Raw genomic sequence first — 25473 nt, 5'->3', positions numbered from 1 at the left:
AATTTACAAAGTGCTTTTTTGAAATGGCATTATAAAATAGTTTTGAAGCTCCAATTGCTCCATAATGCAATAATATGGATGATGAATGGTACTTGTAAGAAATAAGAAACCATCTGTACTAGTTAAAAATTGCTTCATGAGCCCAAGTCAATGTGCTCAGAATGGTGTATAAAATCTTATATAGCTTGGGCCCAGGTTACTCAAAGAACTGCTAATTCCTATATAGCTTGCACCATACTTTTTGCTAATTCTGTTTTTTTCTATTGTGAGAACAATTTGCTATTGTTAATTGTTATAATTCTGGAGGGGGCTTAACATATTTTACTGAGATATCCTAGTGTTCTAAAAAGTTCTTTAAAATTTTTAAGGCCTTAAGTGGGCTTTAATGGCTTTTTACCTTGGCTTTTATATCACTGTTTGTAAGCTGCCAAGAGCCATAAATGGATTGGGCAGTACATACTTTTTAAAAGAAAAAAGTAAAAATAAAAGAGAATATGGTTTGCTTATGTGATTTGTGAAGTAGGATCAAAGCAAAATTTTATTTTTATTTTGATCTATACATACTTTCCCATGTATTTTGACTTAATTTTATATTTAGCTATCAATTCAGACTATACCTTTTTACCACAAAATAATATTAAGATTTCATGTTATTTAAACAGGTGGATGTCTAAATGCATTTTTTAAAAAATACCAGTCCTCATACATTTACTGAAAAGGATGTTTAATTGATTTACATAATAAACTCATGCTTCAATTGTTTTCTGGAAAGAAGCTACATGTCTGAATAATAGGAATGTCTCGATGGCTTCTTATAACAAAAGAAAAACTATATTTGGATTCCAAGATAAATTTTCTATTATCATGCCTATAAAAGTTGATCTGACAGTCAAATGATCTTTTTGAATAATAGGAGAAGTTGCATTTTAGGAGAAATTATGGGACTCACCCTGCATTGCATAGTAAAGTGCATGGAAGAAATGAATCCAATTATTTCTTTCCCATATATAGTATGTCATATTGTTTAGAACAAAAACAGAGAACTTTTGAGATGCTTATAGGTGACTATAGTGGAAAGTTTCTTTGATTTCTTTAAATTAACATAGGGTTGGCAATATGCTTCTAAATATCTCCATTAGTGCTTATTCAATTCCCTAATCTATTTAAATGGGTGGTTTAATGTTTCAACTCACCTAATTTCGTATTTTTACGATTATAGCACATCCTTCTTCTGCCCTTTAAATTTCTTCTATTGTCTTTTGAATGTTTTCATTCTTATTCTATGTTCTTCTTTCACATCTTATACTGTATCAATTTAAAAACCAACTTCCATTCCTGTCTCTTTTTTTATTGCTGCCTAGCAATGTTTAAGCCTAAGTTATTTCCCTTATTACTTTTCAGACTGGCCATTTAGGTTTATGTCTCTTCTGCTAGTCTTGCAATAGGAACATTATATTGATGCAACAATCTTTTGACAGCTATTATTAGTTGTAAGTCATAGCACTTTTCTGAGGTACACAGAAAGAGATGCTGTTCCATTCAGAATCTGACTGTGTTTCCTAGGTGATGTTTGGCTAGCTATAAATGGAAATGATACATGAATCTAATCCATGCTGGATTAGATGGATCTGGGACCTAATCCAGCAGAGTTCTGAATAATCTGAATTGCTTTTCATAAGAACATGTATAGAATAATTGAGAAAACAGATGCTGACATTTTGCTGAGGAAAACAACTTTCTCAGAACCAGTGCAAACAATTATGGGCAGCTGCTCAACACACCAGAGCAATACTTTCTACCGCAGAGTAGTTTAGCACTACATGCCAAAATAACTTAATACTGGGTAGCTGTTTTTCTATATTACCCAAATGGGATTGGCTAACCTAGCTTGGCTATCAGCTTTGGTTACCGCATTACTCTGGATTTCTTATCAGGTAGATCGTGTATTCTGTTTTGTGTGCACAATTCCTCTTCTAATAGTTGCTTTATTAGTCTTATTAATATACATCAAATTTCAATTACACCAACCTGTGCATGTTTCAAAAGGGTATACAATAACCTTATACTTACTCAAAAAATGTTGTCCATCCAATTTCATCACTTCTAGTTGCTAGGAGTCCACTATTGCCATGATATGTAAACAAGACTAGTTCCTGTCCTTGTGCTATCATATTTTTTAAGCAACCGTTGGTTCCTATGGTTAACCAGATGACTTGATTGTCAGGAGATACTACCCTTACTGGCATCCGATTGGGGTCACGCCTAATACGAAGGGTATTTCCATTGCTGTCAGTAACTGCAGTTATATCATTGTCATTACTGTAGCTAAAATTGTACAGATAATCTCCTGTGACTAAACTCATTGTGTACTGATGAGTGCCATTGACATCAAAGATATAGAGCTCCTGATCAGTTGGAGAGGCAACTTCATAAAAGTTCATGGAATTCAGCAGTGGTTTGTTCTTTGACACAGCTCTTATTCGAATATTTCCAAGATCTGCAATATACAGTGTTCCATCGGGTGATACAGCTAGGGAAGAAGGGGCACTGAGTTTGGCATCTTTAGCATAGCCATCACCATTTTGATAGCAGTCACAGTTAACATCATTTTTGCAATCACATTCAGAAGGTATTCCAGCAACTAGTGAAATTTCTCCATCTGTTGTTACTTGTCTTATTCTGTTTATTTTTTTTTCATCTGTTTCTGTAATGTAAAGCACCCCATTATAGGATAAAGCAATAGCGGTGGCTGATTCTAAGGTAGTTTGCACTGCATGTTTTCCCACTGTATATTCCACTCCAGGAACCTGGCAATGCATTGGCCTTCCAGCAGCTATACGGACTTGCCGATTTTCTGTAATCTGAAGCACTACGTTGTTATCCAGCACATATATGGAGTTATCCATTGGGTTAATAGCTAAATCTGTTGGCCACTCCAGACGTACCTTATCAAAACAAGAACAATTTATTAACACATTAGTTAACCTGGCTTTAACCAAATAAATTTTCTGGATGAAATTTAAAATAGCTCTAGCTGCTACTTTTGGAATACTTGTCTGTTTTCTTTTAATTGCACAGAATTACAGAGAATGGTGTTATTCAACAATTTAAATGACTGAACTTAGATGAAAACAATTAAATTAAAAATTAAAAATAATGAACAGTCTGGAAACAATGTCATTTGATTTTAGAGGCTGAACTTGTATGAATGAAAGAATTAAAAAATAAGCTTATAATTAATAAAGTTAATGACAAATTTGTGTAAATGGGGTTCTGTGGAAACAAATGGGGCCTTCAGATCTGACTCCCACACAATATTAAGAGCTTGTCTCCCTACAAACCCAGCAATGCAAAGAAAATTTCTAGAGAAACTCTACTGAAAAAGGCAATATTTAAAATTATATCAATTTGTGAGCCTTTTATTAAAACACCAGTCTAGCAAAATCTCTTGGGAAGTTGCAAAATGTTATGTCATTGCAATCACAGTTCTGATTAGGAGGTGCAGCATCTGAGCTATGCACAGACAAGAAGAGGTTTTGATAAACATGTGGATTTATGAAGTTTGGTAGTCTTTCCTGATTTTGGTCATGTGTTAAATTGCTTTTGGGTATACAGTTCTGATTTCTACATTAGCTTTTGACCCACTACAGCATAGTAAAGAAGCAGCAAGCAAGCAAGCAAGCAAATAAGAAAGAAATGCTTGTAGTACACTAGAATAATGAGTAAATGTTTGTACGAAATGCATCTGAGTCTTGTAATTTTCTAATATATGTCAATACATGTGCAATATTTGTTACAACCCACCTTGAAAATTTTTTTTTCTCAATTGTTTCTAAAATGATGCTATAAAGGGTATAAAATCTTGGTTTTTATAATTGTTTTACTTTGATGATTTACATTTTGTAGAATTAAATAATAAATAATTTAATTAAAGGTTGTTTTCAGGGGCATTAAATTCAACACAATATTCTTGTATAAGACAGAAATTTTATTTTAAGAAGTGATCAAAGTTGAAATAATTATCAATAACTTAACACAAAATTTATTGCTGAGTTTTTTAATTGTCTAGAATTTACAGACAGAAGGCATAAATAAATTAGACGTTTACTACAAGTATAAGAAAATTCCATAACATAAAAATTTAAAAAACTCATTTTTTCCTTGTCTCCTGCCAGGAGTTTTATTTGCTTGAAAGACATGTGAATGAATAGATTAGACCTGGATAAATGAATAATCTATTCATTTAGACCTGTATTTATTTTTTTTGATTAGTGAATTGACAAAGAACATGCTGATCTTATTATTGTGTGAACTATACTATACAGGCTGTTTCAGGGGAAAATGACTTATCTCAAAAGAAAAAAGAGTTCTTTATTAAAAATACCTGGCTGATATGCATACTGGTGTCACATGTTAATGGTCGCGCAGAAGTCAGATCATTTGAACCAAGTAATGTTGATATAATTCCATTTTGGTCCACTTTCCTGATCATAGTTCCATCAACAAAATAGATTAATCCATTCTTATCTACTGCCATTCCTTCAGTAAAACAAACAAACAAACATATACTATATGATTTTCTTTCAAATTATAACAATCAACATTTTTACTGTTCTATTTATACACTGCTTTTTACGTCTTTCGTGAAACACCAAGAATGACTCTAAAAATTTAATAGAATTGGGTTCTAACCAGATGTTTCTAGTATGCTGGCATATCACGTATGAAAATAAAACATTGTTCGTTGCAGTTTGTTAAGCATTGTGTCTAAGTATAGACTGAACCCTTCATGATTCCCTGGATACAAAGTCTTTATAGCATGCATACATGACCACAGATGAACAAATGATGACATATGCATAATGATGCAATCATGCAACTGACATGATTTACATACTTGCAACACAGGTTATGATGCAAGCATGTAATTGTGGTTTTTGCATGATTATGTCATCATATGCATGCCATCTTTTAGGTATCATTCCAGGTTTCCATGGACATCCCTGATAGAAGGTAAAAATATTCATAATGCATGATAATGAAAGATAAATTATCAATGATAGAAAATCAAAGACTTCATTTTTGCAACTTTACTTTTGCAAGGTTCTTCCATTCAGAAAACAAGATATAAGTACAGGATTGAATAAACAACTAGACAGTATTAAATATTATCATGAGTGCTGACTAATATTGCATATTTTTCTCTTCATAAATTTTTAATTTCCTCCACCTTTGGGACTCATCAGAGTAGCTTCTACAGCCTTGCCACCATCGCCACATCTTGCTTCATCAAATGGAAGGCACTGTTCTCCAGTCCCTGCTACTACATCAGCATTTTTTGTCAGGTCTTTTGTTCCTGTAAGTAATTTTGGACGATAAATCCGTCTTGTATTTGTATCAGAAACATACAATTCTCCTGTGACTGGATCAGTTGCAAGATAGTATTTATGAGCTGGATTACTGCTGCAAAAAGAAAAACAAGTGTTTTTAGTATAATTATAATCCTATGTCACTTTTTTTGTTTGTCTAATTCAGCGGTTCTTGAGCATTTAGTATCCCTTTACATTCTAAAAAATAATTGAGACTCCAAAAAGCTTTGGTTTATATGGGCTATATCTATTGATATTTACTGTATTAGAAAATAGAAAAAATTTAAAATAATTGACTTGGCAAAAACTACATTTTGAGAATGATTGGTCTAATTATATAATTCTAAGACATCTGTAACATATTTTAAATGTTAGTTTCAAATAATTATATTTGGATTTCTTCACTTAGATTGCTCCTTTGTTCTTAACATTTTCTCATAAATCTAAGCCATTTGAAAACACGATCCATATTACTGATAAATAATATATTGTGTTTTCTTCTGATCAACAAGCATCTTTTTATCACTGAGCATGATTTCATATATTAGACAGCATATTTGTGAATAGATCCAGCTTTTTTCAAAATATCACAGCATTTAAAAAACCTCCAAATATGCCATCATGTTTTCCTATGAAATAAAAGAATATATAGTTTTTTAGCTTCTTCAAAGCTAAATAAATTTTGGAGAAAAAGTTTTCTTTCCTAATGAGTAAATAACTTTATTGAATATATCTGCTGCTCAAAAATACAATCCAAAAACTTAACTAATTGCATCAATAACAATATATCTAAGTTATGGCTTAAAAGAATGAATATACAGCTGATAATATTAGACTGACTACTAATACACAAAATCCTAGTTATCCGTCAGATCAATGTCCAATTTATTTGCAAATGTGCTACTAACATCTATCCAATAGATTAGGTGATATTGGAGCATATGTTCACAAAAAAATACTGCTTAGTATTTCATAAATATAAATATAACAGTGTTAGAATAACACATTGCATTAATATTGCTGGCAAAGACTGTCAGAGGTTAACATAAACAAGTTGTGAATAAATTATATTTTGAAGTAGGGACAAGTTTTGAATAATTATTAATATGTAATTTTAATAGACACAGAAATTTGGATGGAAAATATAATCATTTTAAGTCACTGGTAAAATTTGATTAATGCAACTGGAAATTGGAAAATAGTTTTTGAAAATTCTTTTAAGATAAAATAATGATGGTTATAGTAAATAATATAATGGATCAAATGTATGCCTTTTCATGCATATCTTTTCACTAATGTGCTTAGGTTGTCTAAAGACAAATAAAAGCTTTCATTAGATATAAAATTCAGCTTTGGATAATAATTTTACAGAGTTTGGTTGGAGAACAAATCTAAATTTAAATCAAAGAATATTTAACTTGCACAAAATAATGGAATTTGACTTAGTTTTATTACACTAGAAAAAACATGGCAAAACAAAGTGAACACATACTAATCCAAATACTGTTATTTTTAAGGTGAGAGAGAACAACTCAAGGAATATATATTTTAACAGAGGCTATCTTTTGTAGCATTTTATGGCTCAAGAAATAGGAAACTTGTGTATATCATTATAACATGTTAGATAGAAAGTGGGATCGAAACAATTTAATTCTGACTTTAAAAAAATAAACAGAAAAGTCGTTTTTCTCTAATATTTACATGTTTATCTTCATTGAATATTTCTGTATAGTAAAACATACATACTGAGTATTTTAGTATGATAAAGCAAAATTCTGAACTGGTGTAGCCCTAGAAGAATTTACTACTACTACTACTACTACTATATTGAAAAATATGTAAGTGTAGAAATAAAATTCAGAGACAGAAATGTAGACAGATAGCTGATGTATCCTTTTATTTTTGTAAATAACATTACCCTAACCATGTAACAACAGTTTCAATTTAGATGGGCAAATAAAGCAATGATTTTGATTTGCAACATGTAAAAAACTTCAGGGCAATATAATTAGCAAGGTTGTCTTTCTAGAGGGACTTGCCTGGACTCTGCTCCTTATAGCAGCTGCATTCTACATCCTACTACCTACTAAAACCAGGGTAATGCATATCTCGAGATACAGGCTTTTGGCTGGAGTAATCTGTTTCAAGAATACATGCCTCAGAAAGATGGATTTGATTCCTTCCTTATTCTGCTTTCATGGGGAGTAAAGGCTGATATGTATAATTGGGGCTTTAATGTTTATGTCATTTTCTATTTATACTTTTTTTTAAAAAATAGCAAATAGGTAGATGATGTAGAAATTTAGAACTGAAAATGTAATATGAGGGCTAATGAGAACAGCTGAGTATGATTGTAATTTAAAATAAGTGTGAACATTACAATATGTCATGAAGAAATATTACAAAGCTACATATACGAAGCATTTTTTACTGTAAGCATATGTCATTAATGAAAAAAATCATGAGAAACAAGATGAATTTCAGTTAAAGAAGAAGATTTCTAGATCAGAAAGCTCAGCCCACAATCGGTCATGCCCTAGTCACTTCCAGATTAAACTACTGTAATGTGCTTTACAGTGGGCTGCCCTTGAAGAGTATCCAAAAGCTTTAACTGGTCCAGAATGCAGTGGCATGGGCAGTTCTGTTTGTCCCCAGAACAGCACATCACACCTCTGCTCCACAAGCTGCATGGGCTGCCAGTTTCTTTCTAAGTCCAATTCAAGATACTGTTTTTGACTTAGGTCCTTCATGACATGGACTGGTTTATTTGAGGGATCATCTTTCCCCAATTTTATATTTGCTCGTCCTACCAGATCTGACAGAAAAGGCATGCTGTGGGTCCCATCTGCTAGGGAATTACTCTTGGCGAGTCCCAAGAAGCAAGCTTTCAGTATTGTGGTACTCGCCTTATGGAATATTCTCCATCCCAAAGTTAGGTTACTTCCATCCCTGTTAATCTTCTAGATGTCCGTCAAGACTGGGTTACATTACCGGGCTCAGAAGTCCCAAGGAACTGGTGACATCTCAAGATGTTTCCCATGATAATGATTGCTATACTTCTTTTTCCATTTGTGGTTTGTATACTCTTAACTTTTTAAAGTTTTTTTTTAAATTAATAATAGTTGTCTATATTTTTATAATGATGGTTTTTATAATGACTAATTTTATATTATGGTTTTGTTTGGTTGTTGTACACTGTCCAGAGACACTTCTGGGGAGATGGGCAGCTACATAAATTTGATAAATAAATAAATAAAACATAAAAAATACAACTATAAGGATTTTATATTATGAAAATGACCTGAAAAGACCGACAATAAAGATGAAGTGAGAAGGTGTTATTCTCTGTGTTCCACAACCTATTCAGCAGCTGTGGCACATGCCAATGATATCTTTCCTGGAAAGAATTTATCATATTTTCCCCTCATTATTCCAATTTGTACTTATAAATTATATCATATTATAACAGCAAGGAAAATATTATCTGTACTGTTCTATTCTCATTTTGATCTGAACCAGAAAATTTAAAAACATATCAGCTTTTAGGAACATAGGAAAGTCTTCTATCAGGCTAGGAATGTATTAACAAGGGAGATCAGGGTAGCAAAGAGAAGCTACTCTGAAAAGCTGAGAAACCAGTTCTCAGCTAATGAACCAGCAACTGTATGGAGAAGCCTGAAGAATATAATTGGCTACAGCTATAAGATCTCCCTCCCTTAATGAAGAGAATCAGCAAGTGGCAGATGTTTTACTGTAGGTTTGAAAGGAGATCACTGTCATTTACTGCTACCTTCCCCATCCCTAACAGTAGCCAATCTTCCTTCACCTATCTCCATCCTTCATCCTCTTCCTGGCCTCTCACCTCTGGTGATCTTAGAAAAAGATGTGCAAGGTCCAAGTGCCCAAACTGCAACCCAAAACCCACTTATGCATTGTCGGGTGCCGGGCGGGTGTGGCCCATTGGGTGGGCGTGGATGCCGTGGTAACGGCAGACTGGGTGAGACTAAAAAGTTCAATCAATCAATTCCAACTTTGCAAGATCTTTTTTTTTTCCTGCGAGAAGTTGAAATTGACTGATTGAACCTTTTTTTTTTTTTTGCACAGGCCTAAAATGAAAAAGTTTTATAAAACCCAGCTGAAGGCCTAGGACTGGGGTGATAGCGCCATGCCCACAGAGAGGGCTCTGAGTGTCGCCTCTGGCACCCGTGCCATAGGTTCGCCACTGTCATAGACAAAAGATGGGAAAAGCACCAGGCTCAGATGGAATAACTCTTTCTTGCTTGAAAGTCTGTGCTAAACAATTGGCCCCCATCTTCATCTGCATTTTTAATAAATCACTGGAGATGTGTTATGTCCCTTCTTATCAGTGAAACAACTTGCCTCCAGAAGTTAGGGTGCTCCAACACAGGAGGTTTTTAAGAAGATATCAGACAACTGTTTGTCTGAAATGCTATAGGGTTTCCTTCTTTAGCAGGGGGTTGGACTACATGATCCCTTCCAACTCTATTATTTTTTATTCTGCTTCAAATGCTCATCATCGCAGTTCCTAAGGAACCCTTTATCTGTGAGCTAAAGGACAACAGACTGGTTGCTCTGACATCTATAGTAATGAAGACCTTTGAGAGGTTAGTGCTGGCCCACCTGAAAACCAACATGGATCCGCTGTTATACTCCTTGCAGTTTGCCTACCGAACAAATAAATTGGCAGATGATGCTGTCAACATGGCATTGCACTGTATCTTGCAACATCTTGAATCCCTGGAGACCTATGCACAGGTCCTTTTTGTAGACTTCAGCTTGGCAATCAATACCATCATTCCAGAAAATCTTCACTCTAAACTGATTCAGTTAGCTATGCCTGTCCATACTTCTGGGTGGATTATTAGCTTTTTGATGTATAGGAAGCAACAGGTAAAGCTAGGGAAAATTACATCTAATACTCAGGCAATTAGCACAGGTGCCCCTAATATCTATGAGCTCTCTCTATTGCCTTTCTGTCTATATACCAATGACTGCATCTCTAAGGATCCCTCTATTAAAGTACTGAAGTTGGTAGATGATACAACAGTCAATGGTCTCATTTGAGACAGTGATGAGTATACATATAGATGGGAGATTGAACAACTGGCCCTGTGGTGCAGCCGAAACAATCTGGAGCTCAACATGCTTAAGATTGTAGAGATGAGAGTGGATTTTAGGAGGTGCCCTTTCTACCATCTCTTACTATATTTGACAGCACAGTATCAGCAGTAGAGTCCTTCACGTTTTTGGGGTCTATAATCTGTCAGAATTTGAAATGGACACCTAAAATTAGAACCATCATTAAAAAAGCATAACAAAGAATGTTCTTCCTGCATCAACTCAAGAAGTTCGGACTACCTCAGGACCTGTTGATACAGTTTTACAGAGGAATTATTGAGTTTGTCATTTTTATTTCTATAACTGGTACAGCAACCAAACAGGACAGGTACAGACTCCAAAGGATAGTTAGGACTGCAGAAAGAACAACTGCAACTAGTCTGCCTTCCATAGAAAACTTGTATACTTCATTGGTTAGGAAGAGGGCTGAGAAAATATCTGCAGACCCTTAGCATCCTGGACATACACTGTTTCAATTCCTCCCCTCAAAATGCTTCCATAGGGCACTATATGCCAAAACAACTAGACAGTTTTTTCCTCATGCCATCACTCTGCTGAACATCTAATTCTCACAGTATTGTATAATACTGTGTACATGTGTACATTTACCCCTTTTGTATGGCTGTAGCATTATTATTATCCTTCTTCTTTACTACCTACTCTTATTGGTATTATTATGATTATTATTACTCTATTGCGTTACATGTACACTGAGAGCTTCTGCACTGTAGACAAATTCCTTGTGTGTCTAACCACACTTGGCCAAATAAAGCTATTCTATTCTATTCTTTTCTGTTCCTGTTCTCAATTCCATTCCATTCCAATGTTAGAGCTTCTGACACATTTGAGATGCCAAAGATTAAATTTTGTATATCAGATTTTCCATCATAGCGATGAAACATCCTCTGTTCTATTCTGTTGAAACCCAAATATGTTTGTACACATGTATACAATGCTCAACTATGTATCTGGATTACTGCAAGCTCCAATGCCCAGCAGTCAAATGTATAACTGGATTCCATTAAAAAGGTAGTATGGTATTGTGGATCCCCAAAAGACAATGAGGTGGGTGATGGGTGTAGCAGGATAAAGTTAGTGAATCATTGAAATAAAACATAGCCAATACTTTAAAAACAGATCAGAAATACATAAAGATAATGAAGCATTGTTTTATCTGTTTTAAACATTACATTTTCCTAAGGAGTCATACTTTAAAATGTAACAGGTTAAACTGGGATTTGAAAATAATTTGATTAATAATGAACAGTAGCAATTTTTCACCTTATACTTACTAAGATTTATCTCAGAATAGTTTTAAGCAATAATGTTTGAAGCAGTTTTTGTAGTACTTTATTTACTCATTTAAAGCCAATAATAGCCTTAACAAAATGTATGAACATGCTTAAAATGCTTACCTATGTCTAAAATCTTTATTTCTTGGTGGGTAGGCAAAAGAAGGAAGAGCAAAAAGAACAGTATTAGAAGGAAAAAGTCAAAAGAAACAAAAAATTGGTAAGGTTGCTAGTAAGAATTTAGCCGTAATTTTATGTATTAATTTATTAGTTAGATTTATATTCTGCCTTTTTTTCTGGGTGCTCCAAGTGGCATACACAATGCTCCATCCTCCAATTTTTCCCCATTAACAACCAACCTGTGAAATCATTTGGGCTGAGAGAGAAACACTGACTCAAAATCACCCAGTGAACTTTCATGGCTAAAAACAGACCCAAACTTAGGCATCCCCAGTGATAGTCAAACACTGTAGCCCTTACATACAGCAGTTCCATTAGCGTGGCCACCTGAATGGTTATGATATATTAAATGGTTTTATAGTTGTGTGAGTAAAATAATATTTTGATACCATTTATATTTTTATATTCTGATGGATAAAGAGACACTACTGAGTCATCATAGCTGCATTCTAAAAATTAGGTATTTAAAATTAGGGAAAAATATACCTTAGTTCAAGTACACTTGTTACATTTCCAGATGGGAATATCCGTCGAACATAGTTGAAATCTCCTACATATAGACTTCCATCAATTCCACAAGCTAGGGCAACTGGAGCCAGAAGTTTATTGCCATCTGCTTGACCATTGCAACTTGGGCAAGAAATGCTGCGCCGACGGCCATTACCCATTATACTACTGACAACTGGTGGCTGCTGAGAGATAAACTGATTTTCCCCATTGCCTTTATACAGGATTCCTTATAAAAAAAACAGAAACATGATTCCCCCTTGTCTTTGTAATAACTTTTTATAACCAGATACATTTTAAATATAGTAAGCTTAAAATTTCACAGTGTGATTGCATTTCACGGATGTTGATATATGAATAGTGTATCTGAGCACATACCAATGAAATTCACCAATAGTTTGTTTATAAGCATTGTGAGCACATGCCAGAAAACAATGTTTTCGAATCCTACTGGACATTGCACTTTCAATTCCAACTGTAACTCTGTGTAACAATGTATGGTTAGATATCCTGTCCTCCATTCAATCCTTTCAACCATTCATATTTACAGCTAGTTCAGTAATAAGAAAAACAAGGATCTTCAGATAATCCATAATGAATCCCTCCTACATTATTTTCTATCTAGACTTGTAACGTTACATATAATAAGCCAAATATGTGGGAGCAAAACCATATGCAAACAGCTGCTGTACAGCTGGTTCTCAAGTCTGCCCAAGAACAAGAGCTATGTGCGTGTAACCCTAGTTAGCAATACTCTTCTGTTTCTGGACAGAATCCAAATTATGTTTGTCTTCTTTTGTTCCAGAGAGCTAGTATGTTGACTGTGTCTTTGCATAAACTGCTTCTCAGTCTGCTATATGAGAGAGAACTGCAGAATTCATTTCCATACAGATTTCCTCTTTTAGTTTCGGCTGAATGTTGGATTGGAGCGGTGTTTTCACATTCTTTTTTTTCTTGGAATAAACTACAAATATATGTACTGTTACGAATCAAAATCTTGTATTAGTACATTATTATTGTAGAGCAGTTTTCTGACAGCTTCAATTTCACATTGCAAAAAGGTTTTATAATAATTTACTTTGGGTTGCAGAGTTTGGTTTTATAATGTATCTGCAGTTACATTCTCATACATCAAACACAACAAAAATGCTTTTGCAGGCCACCTGCCCTTTAAACCTAGTTCTGCTCAAAGGCATCAACAATCATTGGATAAAGACGAAGTATCTTGCCAGGATCATTTTTTATGTCCTTCACAGGGAATGTGGGGAAGAAAGATATGTACCTATGTAGACTTTCACAAGTAATGCTGTCTGTTGGACAGACTTCTTTCCTCATTATTATCAAGATTAATAGTGTCAATCTAAGTCTGCTGCAAGAACAGTGAGCTATTATTGTAACATTGGTTTCATTATAAATCTCAATCTAATTTAAATCATGCAATGTACATGTCACCTTGTACTGTATAGTCATACTGGCTTCACTGACTGTATAAATTTAAAATTAAAATTCATGATAATTACCAGTCAAATATTATTATGAGGTTTCACAATCCATTAGGTTTATTTTCATTAGGTAAATATTTCATATTCTATCATCTATCTATCTATCTATCTATCTATCTATCTATCTATCTATCCATCCATCCATCCATCCATCCATCCATCCATCCATCCAAACACCCCTTACCTACCTGCCTGCCTGCCTACCTACCAGAAGACTGTATCATTACTGTACATGGAATTCAGTTCCTCATAAGCACTTAGAGAAAAAGTGCACTACTAAAATCTGAAACCTTACTTCTATGATTACATTCTTTATGACAATAAGAAAACCTGCAATGTCATTTAAATACATGAGTTCTACAAATTTAATCATGTCTCCTAGAGCTTAGCACTATACCATCTGATTTACATATTTTCTCATTGCACCAAAAAATTGTTCCTTCACATCTCTTTTAATATAAACAAGGAAAAGATGAACATCAGTCTATTGCAGTTATTCAAGATATCCATATAAAAACCTGCCACTATGTTTGCTCTAAGCTAATACATTTTTCCAGCTCATTCATCCTAGTCACTTCATTTATTCAATTACACTTTCAAAAGTCATTATTTGCCAACTGCCTCCTAAGCACATCTCTAAGCACAGAAGAGTTGATTTACAAACAGAATATACTCAATAGAAAAATAATAAAATGAACATACATATGAATACATTTTTGGCCATCAATTCCTTTTTCCTTACATGAGTTACCACACTGACTGGATAGCTTCTTTCTTTTATATTGTTTCATGGTTAACGGCCCATTTAAAAGGGGCCATCTCTTGGGAAAGGGCCGATAGTTTACTTATTTCCCCATTGAAGAATCTTCATTTGTTTGCACAATCAATAATCAGCATATTTCTTTTTGATTATTTGCCATCAAGCTGGTGTTCAGTTTTAGTGCTCACACAGATATTTTCTTAAGGAGCAGATCTTCCTTTACCAACCTCTTATGATCTCTCTCTCTCTCTCTCTCTCTCTCTCTCTCTCTCTCTCTCACACACACACACACACACACACACACAATTTGTTTGTTTATATACATTGCACTGAGTATGTTTGGAGAGACAGAATCAGATCAAAGAAAATGTACCTGACTATTTTTGCGTGGAAATTAACTGATTTGGAGAGGCAGAAAAGAGCAATATGGTATTTTCATATGTACTATGAAGAAGGAACATTTTCATGGTGTTTATGTGGGTTAAAGTATGCTTGTAAATTTGAATTTTAAAATAAAGGAGAATTGTAAATTTCTGAATATAAATGATTTATGTTTTTGTGTTTTAGAATAATGAATTAATCACATTATTGGAAAACATAACAATATTATCCAAGAGAATGCCTATAAACATTTTTTTTTAAAAGTGCAATTATGTTCAGACTTGGAATCCAACAGGGTTTTGTGCTTTTCAATTAATATGCACTGCATAACATTATAAGATTAATAATACTCACCATTTTGAACATCTAATACATGGTGTTTGTCAAGTGTCCATCCACCCATGTTGGAGGCATCCAATTCATAACCTTGTAGAATGGCTGTCCGTTTTTCCCACAATGTTAGATCCAAACAAGATTCATATTCATAACCAACAGATACTGAAATAAATAATAAAATAATTATTTTATATAAACTAATGCAATGTTTGATAGTCATGATTAATTTATTTTCATTTAACATTGCTATTAATATAGAGTGACTGTGCTCATAAGAGGCTTTTACTATTTTATCTCATTAATTTAAATGTTGACATTTAAATAAATATCCGTTAAAGCACTAACAATATAATGTAGAAAAATATAAATCCAAACAGAAGCTGGCAATGTGGTACCCACAAATTCTGAAATTAAAGATTTTGAAATTAAATTCAAAAAATTAAATGATTTCTTTTAAAATATGACATGAAGGCTGGCATTTGAAAAGGTCACTGATCCTTGATTCAGAATCCAATAAATAAATAACAGTTACTGATTCACAAATACAAAGATCACAATTACTATTCTCATTTGTTGACTTCAATAAAAAGTGTATCAAAAAGATTATATGAAAACCAATATATTTTGTATGGCAAAAGTTACTATGGAATTCATTTGCTAGATTTATGTTCCACCTTTCCTCCAGAGCTCAAGGTAGCATATATAGCACTTCCTCTGCTATTTTCCCAAAATTTTATGAGGTAGGTTGTGCTGGGAGCATCTGGCCTAAACTCACCAAATACGTTTCCATGGCTGAAGTTGGATTTGAACCTGCACATGATAAAACAGATCCTAATTCATAAAAATTATGTCCAAAGTAATTGTGCTTGAAACTATCAAATATTTAATTGGTTTTCTTGTAATTCTATAACTGATAGTCCTCTGAAAATTGTGTTAATATTAATTGGTACAGTGAATTATGTAGCTTTAAAAAATTGTCTATTCCATCCACTGATTTGATCTACCAACTGAGGTAACTATAATCATATAAATTTTATTTAGATAGTAGAGAAGTTGAATACATCCAATATAGATGCACATTTCTGTTTGTCATCTCCTATGTCTTACTTCAGAAAGAGCCCAACATAATTTTATGCTAAAATAACTTTAAATAAAACTTTTTTCACATCCATTACATGTGTGGAATAATTGTGTGCTACGTTAATTAAAATGATGGATTAGGGCTAGAAGAATCCAGCTGTGGATACTCATTGGACATTTTTGAGTTTCACAATTACTTAGCCCAATCTATCACACGTCATTATTGTAAGAACACTGGAGAAGGGAGCATTATATAGTCTACTGTCAGCTCCTGGAGGGAAGGAATGGTATAAATAGAATGAATAAATATGTAAATAACTGTTTATTTGCATATACAGACATCTTGGGCTTGCTTATTTTCAGGTTTGGATATTTAATTAGATTTTTTTTCCCAGTATTTGACGATTTAATTAATGAACTGAATAATTAAAATGAGAAGCTCTTGTATATTGATATACTGATATTCCCTTGAAATAAGTTTATGGTTCCATGTGAAGTATCAGAGGCTGAATAGCAATTTTCAGGCAATTATGAAAACACCGTGGCCGCATACAGCTTTTTTTGCAAAAACAAATGTACCTTTCTTCCTGTTAGTGTTAGATATGATCCAATCAATGCAGTTATTTCTAACTATTACTTTCTCCAATGTAAAAATAATAGTTTACCACAATCAATATGATAGTTACAAAATTAATATTATTCCTTTCATATTTCTGTATTTGTATACAAAACTTACATTCAGTTCGTGTAACAGACTGCAATACTGCATAATTTTGTTTCTTTCTATATAATGTATCCACCATGAATTATACTATTGAATATAATTTTTGCTACATAATATCAGCATATTCAAAAGAACCTGATAACAAACAAAACCTACCAACAGCTTCAGATAAACCATAGACCTTTTGATTATATGCATCAGTTTTATCCCATATAAATGTATAAGCCAAATTTGGGGATGCAGGGAACCATTTTTGGAAAAGTCTTCCTACTACAGCCACCATGAGATGAACTTTCATTAAATTAAATGGTATCACAGACTGTGTCATTGTGATCTTAAGTACAGATTTATACCCCGCCGCTCGGGAGCTTAAGTAAGACAATTTCAGATCAGTTCCTGGTATTGCAGTTTCTTCATGGAGCACCTAAAATATGAAAAAAATAACAAATTAATCTTTGCTATTTTTTAATGCACATAATTAGATAACCACTATAGTCGTAAACCTAGTTTTGTACCAATTATTGAAGAATAATATACTATTCAGTTTTATATGATATACTATCCAGTTTTACTGGAATTTTGAAATACAATTTTTAACAGTTTTATCAAGATGTACAAGTGCAGATACTTTTAGAAAAATATTCTCTATGGAACTGTAGCAAATACAGCAATATTGAAAATAACACATTATACAAATGTTGATGAAATTTGAGACTGCATTCAATTAGAAATATCTTAAACCTTTTTCTTTTAAACTAATCTGGACTGAAAGTTTACAGAAAATTTAACTTACCTGTTTTGACATAGAAATCTTCAATAATATTCTCAATTAATGATTAATCAGCATGAAATGTAAACTATTTGTCTAGATTATATTATCAATACCACACCAACCTAAAACTCTTATACTACTATTGGAAGAAGACTATGTCAGCAAAAATTTCCAATTGTTTTTGCCAGAAATAAGAAAAGAACACAATCTTAATAATGTGATTTCATATAAATTGTCTTGTATCCAGGCAGACCATTATTTCAGCAATAGCCATCATTCTGAACTATGGCTTTTGGTATTTGTGCTACCATTTCCAGGAATCCCAGAAGCCAAGCCCAACTCAATTATTGTTTTTCCTGTTTCTAATGCATGTTTTATGTATGTGTGTGCGTGTTTGTGCACATGCATACACAGTGTCAAGTCAGTCTTGATTCCTGTTGATTGTTTGGACAAGTTTAGCCAATTTTCTTGGTTGGCCATTATCTTCTTCCTAGAGCAGACAGACAGTGATTAGTCTAAAGCAGAAGTATCAAACTGCTGGCCCGCGGGCTGGATGCATCATAGCGAAACAATGGCAAAAAAGTAACGATATGTCACAACACGTCATATGACGTTGCGAGTTTGACACTCTTAGTCTAAAGCTATCCAACTGCTAAGAAAGAAGTAGAACTCACACTTTCATGGTATTTAGCTCAATGCCTTTAACTGCTATACCAAACTGGCTGTTAGCTTTACTTTTATCTAAAAAAATATGGTATGTTAGTATATTATATATTGCCGATATATTGGTTTTATTCTTTAAATATCTTTGTGAATTCCTGGTACTAATGAGCTGCCTTATTGTAATTTCTCACCATCTAAAATATCTGTTTATTTAAATGGTTGGTTTTAATGTTGGTTTTTGTAATTACCTTTATTAATTTTATTAAGATTTATATCTTATGTTTTTATTGTTGTAGGCCACCATGAGTATTGGAATAAACAAAAAGGCAAGATATAAATTCAATAGTAAATAATAGCAATAGCACTTAGACTTATATACCGCTTCACAGTGCTTTACAGCCCTCTCTACGTGGTTTACAGAGTTAGCATATTGCCTCCTACATTCTGGGTCCTCATTTTACTGAACTCGGAAGGATGGAAGGCTGAGTCAACCTTGAGCCAGTGAAACGAACTGCCAAACTGCAGGCAGCTGGCAGTCAGCAGAAGTAGCCTGCAGTACTGCATTCTAACCACTGCACCACCACGGTTAGTCTCACCACTTTCAATCTGCTGATGTCAGGACAATGGCGCAAAAAATTTAGAAAAAAATAGATAATAAAAACCAGTATATTCTTTTCATATTTATTATGGCCAGAAGCCCAAAAGCATTTGATGAGTATTGAATACCTTGAGGAAATATTAATGAGCTGATGGACATGAAGAATAATCTTTTTCTCCCTCCTTTCCTCCTGACATTATTTGTGATTTGTGAAATTACTGTACTTATAAGGCAAAATATTCTTTTTATTTAGTTAACCAAGAATGGAAATGAATTCACACAATGAATTTGATCTACAACTGTCCAAATAGCTTCCCAAAGGATCACAAGAAAATGGAAAATTGTAAGCTATCAGTGCAAATACCTGACTAACTGGGTAATTTAATTTTTCCCTTAAAATTTATTAAAATATTATCAACAAACATAAAAATACAGATTTGAAACAAGCAAATGACAAATGTCATTTCCGGCATTCACATCATAGGGCAAAATTTCAAATCTATTAATTCCAACTTTAGGGTTTAGAAAATATTCAGTCTTAACCATAACATTTCAAGTCTCATTTCATAGTATTCATAAAAAGTCTCTTGTAAATTGTCTTTTTTGTGATATCAGGTTGTTAGAGTAACAATAAAAGTTCCTCAGGGAGATAATTGATTTAATTTTCCACTCTGCCCTCCAAATAGTATGAAATATGGCCCTATTTCTATAATGCTCAACATCAAGCTGTTTAGAATATAAAGCACTGAAAACACACAGTTCTTATTGCTTGCCTCAGGACTGTATCTCTTCAAATCTTGGAAATAAAGAGGTAGGGAACTATGACTCTTCAGATGTTGCTAAATTATATTTCCACCAGCCCACCAATATAACTACAGATGAAGAAAGTTCAGCATGCATATTTCTTGTTTCCTTTCTTCCATTCATCCTTAATATTCATGTTTTATTTAAAATGGTTTTGTTTTCAAATTTACACAGAGTCAAAGTATTTTAAGGAGGAAAACATCTGGATCATTTGTTCTTTTAGCCAACATCTGCCTGAGTAATATGGAAATATAGTACTTTACAAATACAGTTGCCACCAGGATCAGTTATCAGTAGAGCTGTAGATCTTTTAAAACAATGGAATATAATACATTTTTCTTGATTTCTTTGTTAAAAAATATCGATTTGGGGGGAAAAGGTTACCTTTTTTTAGTATACCTTGCTAGATGATTCCAGTGCATTAAGATCTAGTGCAGAAAGAAACTTCTAGCCCAGGCCTGCATAATATGCAGCATGTGAGCTGCACATGGCCTGCCAAATAGCCTTATGTTGCCCACTGGTAGTTTTTGAAAAACAACCAATCCATTCCTGCCAAACATTGCCTTTGCCTCCAAGAAGGGAGTTAGCACTGCAAACAAATTGGACTGAAGCCATTTCCACTTCATTTTTGGTTGCCACAGCATTGGGAGGGGGGATGTGTACTTTTAAGTTTAGACAAAACAATAAATTGTCCTGTGGGAACAAAGATCATTGCTGCCTGACTTTTGGCAGACTGAAGCTTCCATTAGAAAGCCCACCAAATTGGGGAATGTGATTTATGACATGTTGCTGGGGTGGGAAGTTCAACTTTGTAACATTGTAACATTTGGGAGGAAACTTCAGTCTTGGTTTTACTTTTGATCATGCCGATACTTTGTAGCCAAATAAATATGTTCTTTAAGTAAACCTCTTGCCTTGGAGTTGTTTTTACTTGTCTCATCTATCGGAACCATGACAAAGGGTTTACCAGCATCCAGGGGTTCAGCCAGTTTACTCTGAAAGATATACTGCTGAGTACTTCCAATGGTCCCAGGCCTCATGGATACTGCCAGCTGCTGCCAGTCCACCTCTAGCCACCAAACAGCTAATCAGTGTCCAGTTATTCTTTTGCAATGATTTTTAAGATATTAATCTGCTCTCTTCCTTTCTATGAATTGTGCAGACCTGCCTGTATTTTATATAGAATAATCATTCTACTGCATGATTCAGAATAATCATCCTACTGCAGTGGTGGCGAACCTATGGCACTCGGAGCCCTCTCTGTGGGCACACGTGCCATTGCCCCAGCCTTGCCTCCTCCCGTGACCCCCTCACCAGTAGCCCCCCTGGAGAGTCGCCCCTGAGCGTGGCCCACACAGAGCAGTGCAGCCAAGGATATGGCAGCCAGGCAGCGTAGACAAGACTCTGCCCTCACACCCCATCGCACACAGTTAATACAGCGAGGTGCGAGCAGAGGGCATGGCCGCAATGGTGCTGCTGGGCTGCCTGGTCGATTTGCAGCGAGTCCTGGAGGTGGTGAGTGGCCCTGCGGGCAGGTGGGGTGGGGGCGTGGAGCGGAGATGGGGCCAGTTTTTGGGCACTCGGTCTCCAAAAGGTTCGCCATCACTGTCCTACTGCATAGTTTTTAAAATAATTTGTAGATGGCATTTAGTTACCTACATATAAATGTTTTTAAAATAAATAATGTATTAGTGCAACTGAATTAATAAACTAAAAACACTTTTCTTACCATTCAAACCAATTAACCTGTGAAGGAACATATGATGTATTCCTGTACCAAAATACATTATATATAATACCGTCTTTACTAACTGCTGCACTGATAAGATATAGTGAAAAATCATATAAGTAAAAAAATCATTTACACATCTTTTCATAAAGTCTTCATCATAACTGCTTCTCCCTTACTAAATATAGTAGTCAGAGAAGTTAGATCCACTCTAAGATAAATCTCTAAGATAGAACCAATTAAATCATTTGAAACAAAATGGTCATGGCTAATGTTCCTGTTCTTCAGAGAGATTGCTTTAAGCACAACCAAGCATGGTTCCAACTTATGGATACAGCAATTCCTTCTTAATATGAGGGGAATTCAGAAATAAACCTCCATTTGGTTATCAATGACAGACACTCGCAGATACAGAACTTTTATTATACACATTAGAAAACTACAACATTATGTTACTTTTTGACATAATTGCCATTCAAATTGAGGCATGTCATAACGTCTTACAAGGTTTGAAATTCCTTATTAGTAGTCGCTCGGCACCAAATTTGGGCTATGGGGGGGTGATCAAAAACATCCCAACGGAACTGCTTTAAAAGTTCTTGGGTGCATCTAGCAGTGTGCGGGCAAGCATTATAGTGAACCAACACCACACCGGAAGTAGTGCCATAGAAAATCCTGCCAAATCTGAAGATGCCAAAGGAATATTGCTAGTGAAGTTCATAGAGAATGGTTTGACCATCAATTCAGAAGTTTACTGTGAAACGTTACGAAAACTCAGACGAGCCATCCATAACAAGCATCGGAAGTCAGACTTCCAGTGTAGTGTTGGTTCACGATAATGCTCGCCCGCACACCCCTAGATGCACCCAAGAACTTTTGAAGCAGTTCCGTTGGGATATTTTTTTTTAGAACATTTTATTAGTTTTAATATACAATACAATGAAAATACAAAAGCGAATAGTGGAAAAGATGGGGAAGGGAAAGGGGAGTAGAGAAGTGAGGTAAGGGAGAAAAAAAGAAAAAAAAAGGCATTGACTTCCGACTTTCTTTCCAATGGTCAAGTCAAGCCGTTGGGATGTTTTTGATCACCCCCCCATAGCCCTGATTTGGCGCAGAGAGACTACTAAGGAATTTCAAACTTTGTAAGACATTATGACAAGTGCCTCAATTTGAATGGCGATTATGTCGAAAAATAATGTAATTTTGTAGTTTTCTAATGTGTATAATAAAAGTTCTGTATCAGTGATGTCTGTCATTGATAACCAAACGGAGGTTTATTTTTGAATTGCCCTCGTACTTAAAACAGTAATTGTTACATGGTTTTATGTACTACCTTTTCCATAGAAAAATATGTGACATGAATTCAAAATTAACCTGCTAAAGAAAGAAAACTAAAGATAAGAAATATGTTGGGGACCAAACTATATACAGATAGTCCTCAACGTATGACCACAATTGAGCCCAAAATTTCTGTTGTTAAGTGAGTTTTGCTCCATTTTATGATCTTTCTTGCCACAGTTGTACAGTAAGTGAATCACTGTAATTGATAAATTAGTAACCCAGCTGTTAAGTGAATCTGGATTTTCCATTGACTTTTTTAGGTTGCAAAAGGTGATCACATGACCTTGGGACACAGCAATGGTCATAAATATGAATCAGTTGCCAAGCATCTGAATTTTGATCACATGATCATGGGGATGCTGCAAAGGTCGTAACTGTGAAAAATGGTCGTAAATCACATTTTTCAGTGCCATTGTAACTTTGATCAGTCATTGAACTGATTGATTGTTCATTGAACATTGTTGTTAAGTTGAGGACTACCTGTATGACGACATTGTATGTACAATTACAAAACAGGTAGTCCTCGACTTATAATCCATTTGTTTAGCAACTGTTCAAACGGCACTGAAAAAAGTGTCTCACTTGTAAGATCAGACCACCTGGTTACAATCATCAGCAGCAACCCCACAATCATGTAATCAAAACTGGCAACAGGCATCTATTTACAACCATTGCAGCATCCTGGGATCATGTGATTGTCATTTGAGACCTTCCCAGTCAGCTTCTGACAGGCAAAGTCAATGGGAAAGCTGGATTCGTTTAATGACTGCCTGATTCAGTTAACAACTGCAGTGATTCTCTTAACAACTGTGGCAAAAAAGGCCAGAAAAATCAGGTCCAAATCACTTAAGAACCGTCTTGCTTTACAATGGACATTCTGATCTCAGTCATAGTTGTAAGTCAAGTACTATCTGTAAGAGATTCTGTAATCATGATGGGATGCAGTTAGAAACAGTTTAATATTATTGATGAAATGACTTTCAGATAATGCTGTGTGAGACAATTACTGCTTATTGAGGGAGATGGATGGTTCAGAAATGTGAAAAATAAATAAAATGTGTTTTATTTTATTAGCCAGATTCTTGAGAATAGATCTGAAACTGAACTTGACAATAGATTAATTCTGTCATGGTATTATTTGGAAGTTATTTTACTGATAAACAACTTTGAGAATCTAAACTATAAATTTAATATATTCTTTTCAGGAGCCTAACTAAGTTGCTAGAAAGAAAAAACTTTCTAAAATAATTTGTATTGAGGAAAAAAAATCACCCATTAGTTATTGGCATAGTTTTTACATTGCTAAAAGCTACTATTTTATCTTTGGAAATAAGTGGAAATAACACCTGATCCAAACAGCTGAAAGGATTACATGCAAGTTGCTTAAGGTCATATAGAAATAAGGTCTGCAGACCACACAGAGACACAACATGGGCTATAACTATCCCATGGGCAAGTAATTGTTTAAACATTGTTTTTAAATCTCACCAGACATTATTTTTCCATGTGCTGCCATTTTAGTTTTGAGAGTTTTTTTTAATGAAGATATTGATAAACTGGATAGTGATAAAGAAGCTTTTAACAGCCTATTGTCATAAATTTTCTCTAAATTTTAACACATTTTCATAAACATATGTTTAAAATGCTGGTTCGTATCTACAATGAACACTATAGAAGTCTCAGGCAAGGACTTACATTCCAAAGCAAGAGAATATCTACTAAGGCAGAATGTAGACGATTCATTTATCTTTGTGTTTACGTATAGATAAGAAAGGATTCAAAAGCATTTTTGTGAATACATGTACATGGGTTTGAAACGAATATCAAGTTATAAAACAAGCAAATGTTTCCAAGCACTTGTAATATAACATGAATAGGTAAGTAGATGGATATTAAATAGTGCTGAATACATAAATGTATACTATCCAATAAAAAACCCATAAACAAACAACAAAATAGTGGAAAAGCTGTTTGCCAGAAAACAAAGAATGAAAACTTTTCTACATCTGGGAACTCTTAACTCTCTTCATCCAAATTCTTCAATATTTTGAAAAATGATGTAGAGGTAACTTTCTCCACTAAGCATACTTGCTCAAATTAATTTTTTATAGGCAGATATAGGCAGATATTCTAGGAATAACATAGAAGTGTAAAAACCAGAGACATTTGCATTAATTCAATCTTTTCCTGCAGCTTATCAGATGTTTGCCAAGCAAAATGTGAGATTTCTTTTAGGCAAATTAACTATTAGGTGTCAGATAATTGTTTGGTCAGAAAACGATAAGACAAAGTGTCA

The 25473-nt window shown here is 34.2% G+C and overlaps 1 protein-coding gene across 1 annotated transcript in view; it reads right to left on the bottom strand.

Moving 5' to 3' along the window:
* LOC107288732 (teneurin-3) overlaps positions 1-25473 on the bottom strand; it is a 90760-nt gene that overhangs the window by 28210 nt on the left and 37077 nt on the right. The window contains exons 7-12 of the mRNA XM_015817377.1: positions 17427-17694; positions 15485-15628; positions 12467-12716; positions 5231-5463; positions 4385-4539; positions 2071-2945 (exon numbers count right to left, since the gene is read on the bottom strand). Of these exons, the coding sequence (XP_015672863.1) occupies positions 2071-2945; positions 4385-4539; positions 5231-5463; positions 12467-12716; positions 15485-15628; positions 17427-17694 (1925 nt within the window). The remainder of the gene's footprint in view (positions 1-2070; positions 2946-4384; positions 4540-5230; positions 5464-12466; positions 12717-15484; positions 15629-17426; positions 17695-25473) is intronic.

This window comes from Protobothrops mucrosquamatus, unplaced genomic scaffold, assembly GCF_001527695.2.
Source record: "Protobothrops mucrosquamatus isolate PMUCROS unplaced genomic scaffold, P.Mucros_1.0 scaffold581, whole genome shotgun sequence".
Classification (NCBI taxonomy): domain Eukaryota; kingdom Metazoa; phylum Chordata; class Lepidosauria; order Squamata; family Viperidae; genus Protobothrops; species Protobothrops mucrosquamatus.
The sequence above is the reverse complement of the archived record's forward strand: the minus strand, read 5'-3'. Positions and strand labels throughout refer to the sequence as shown.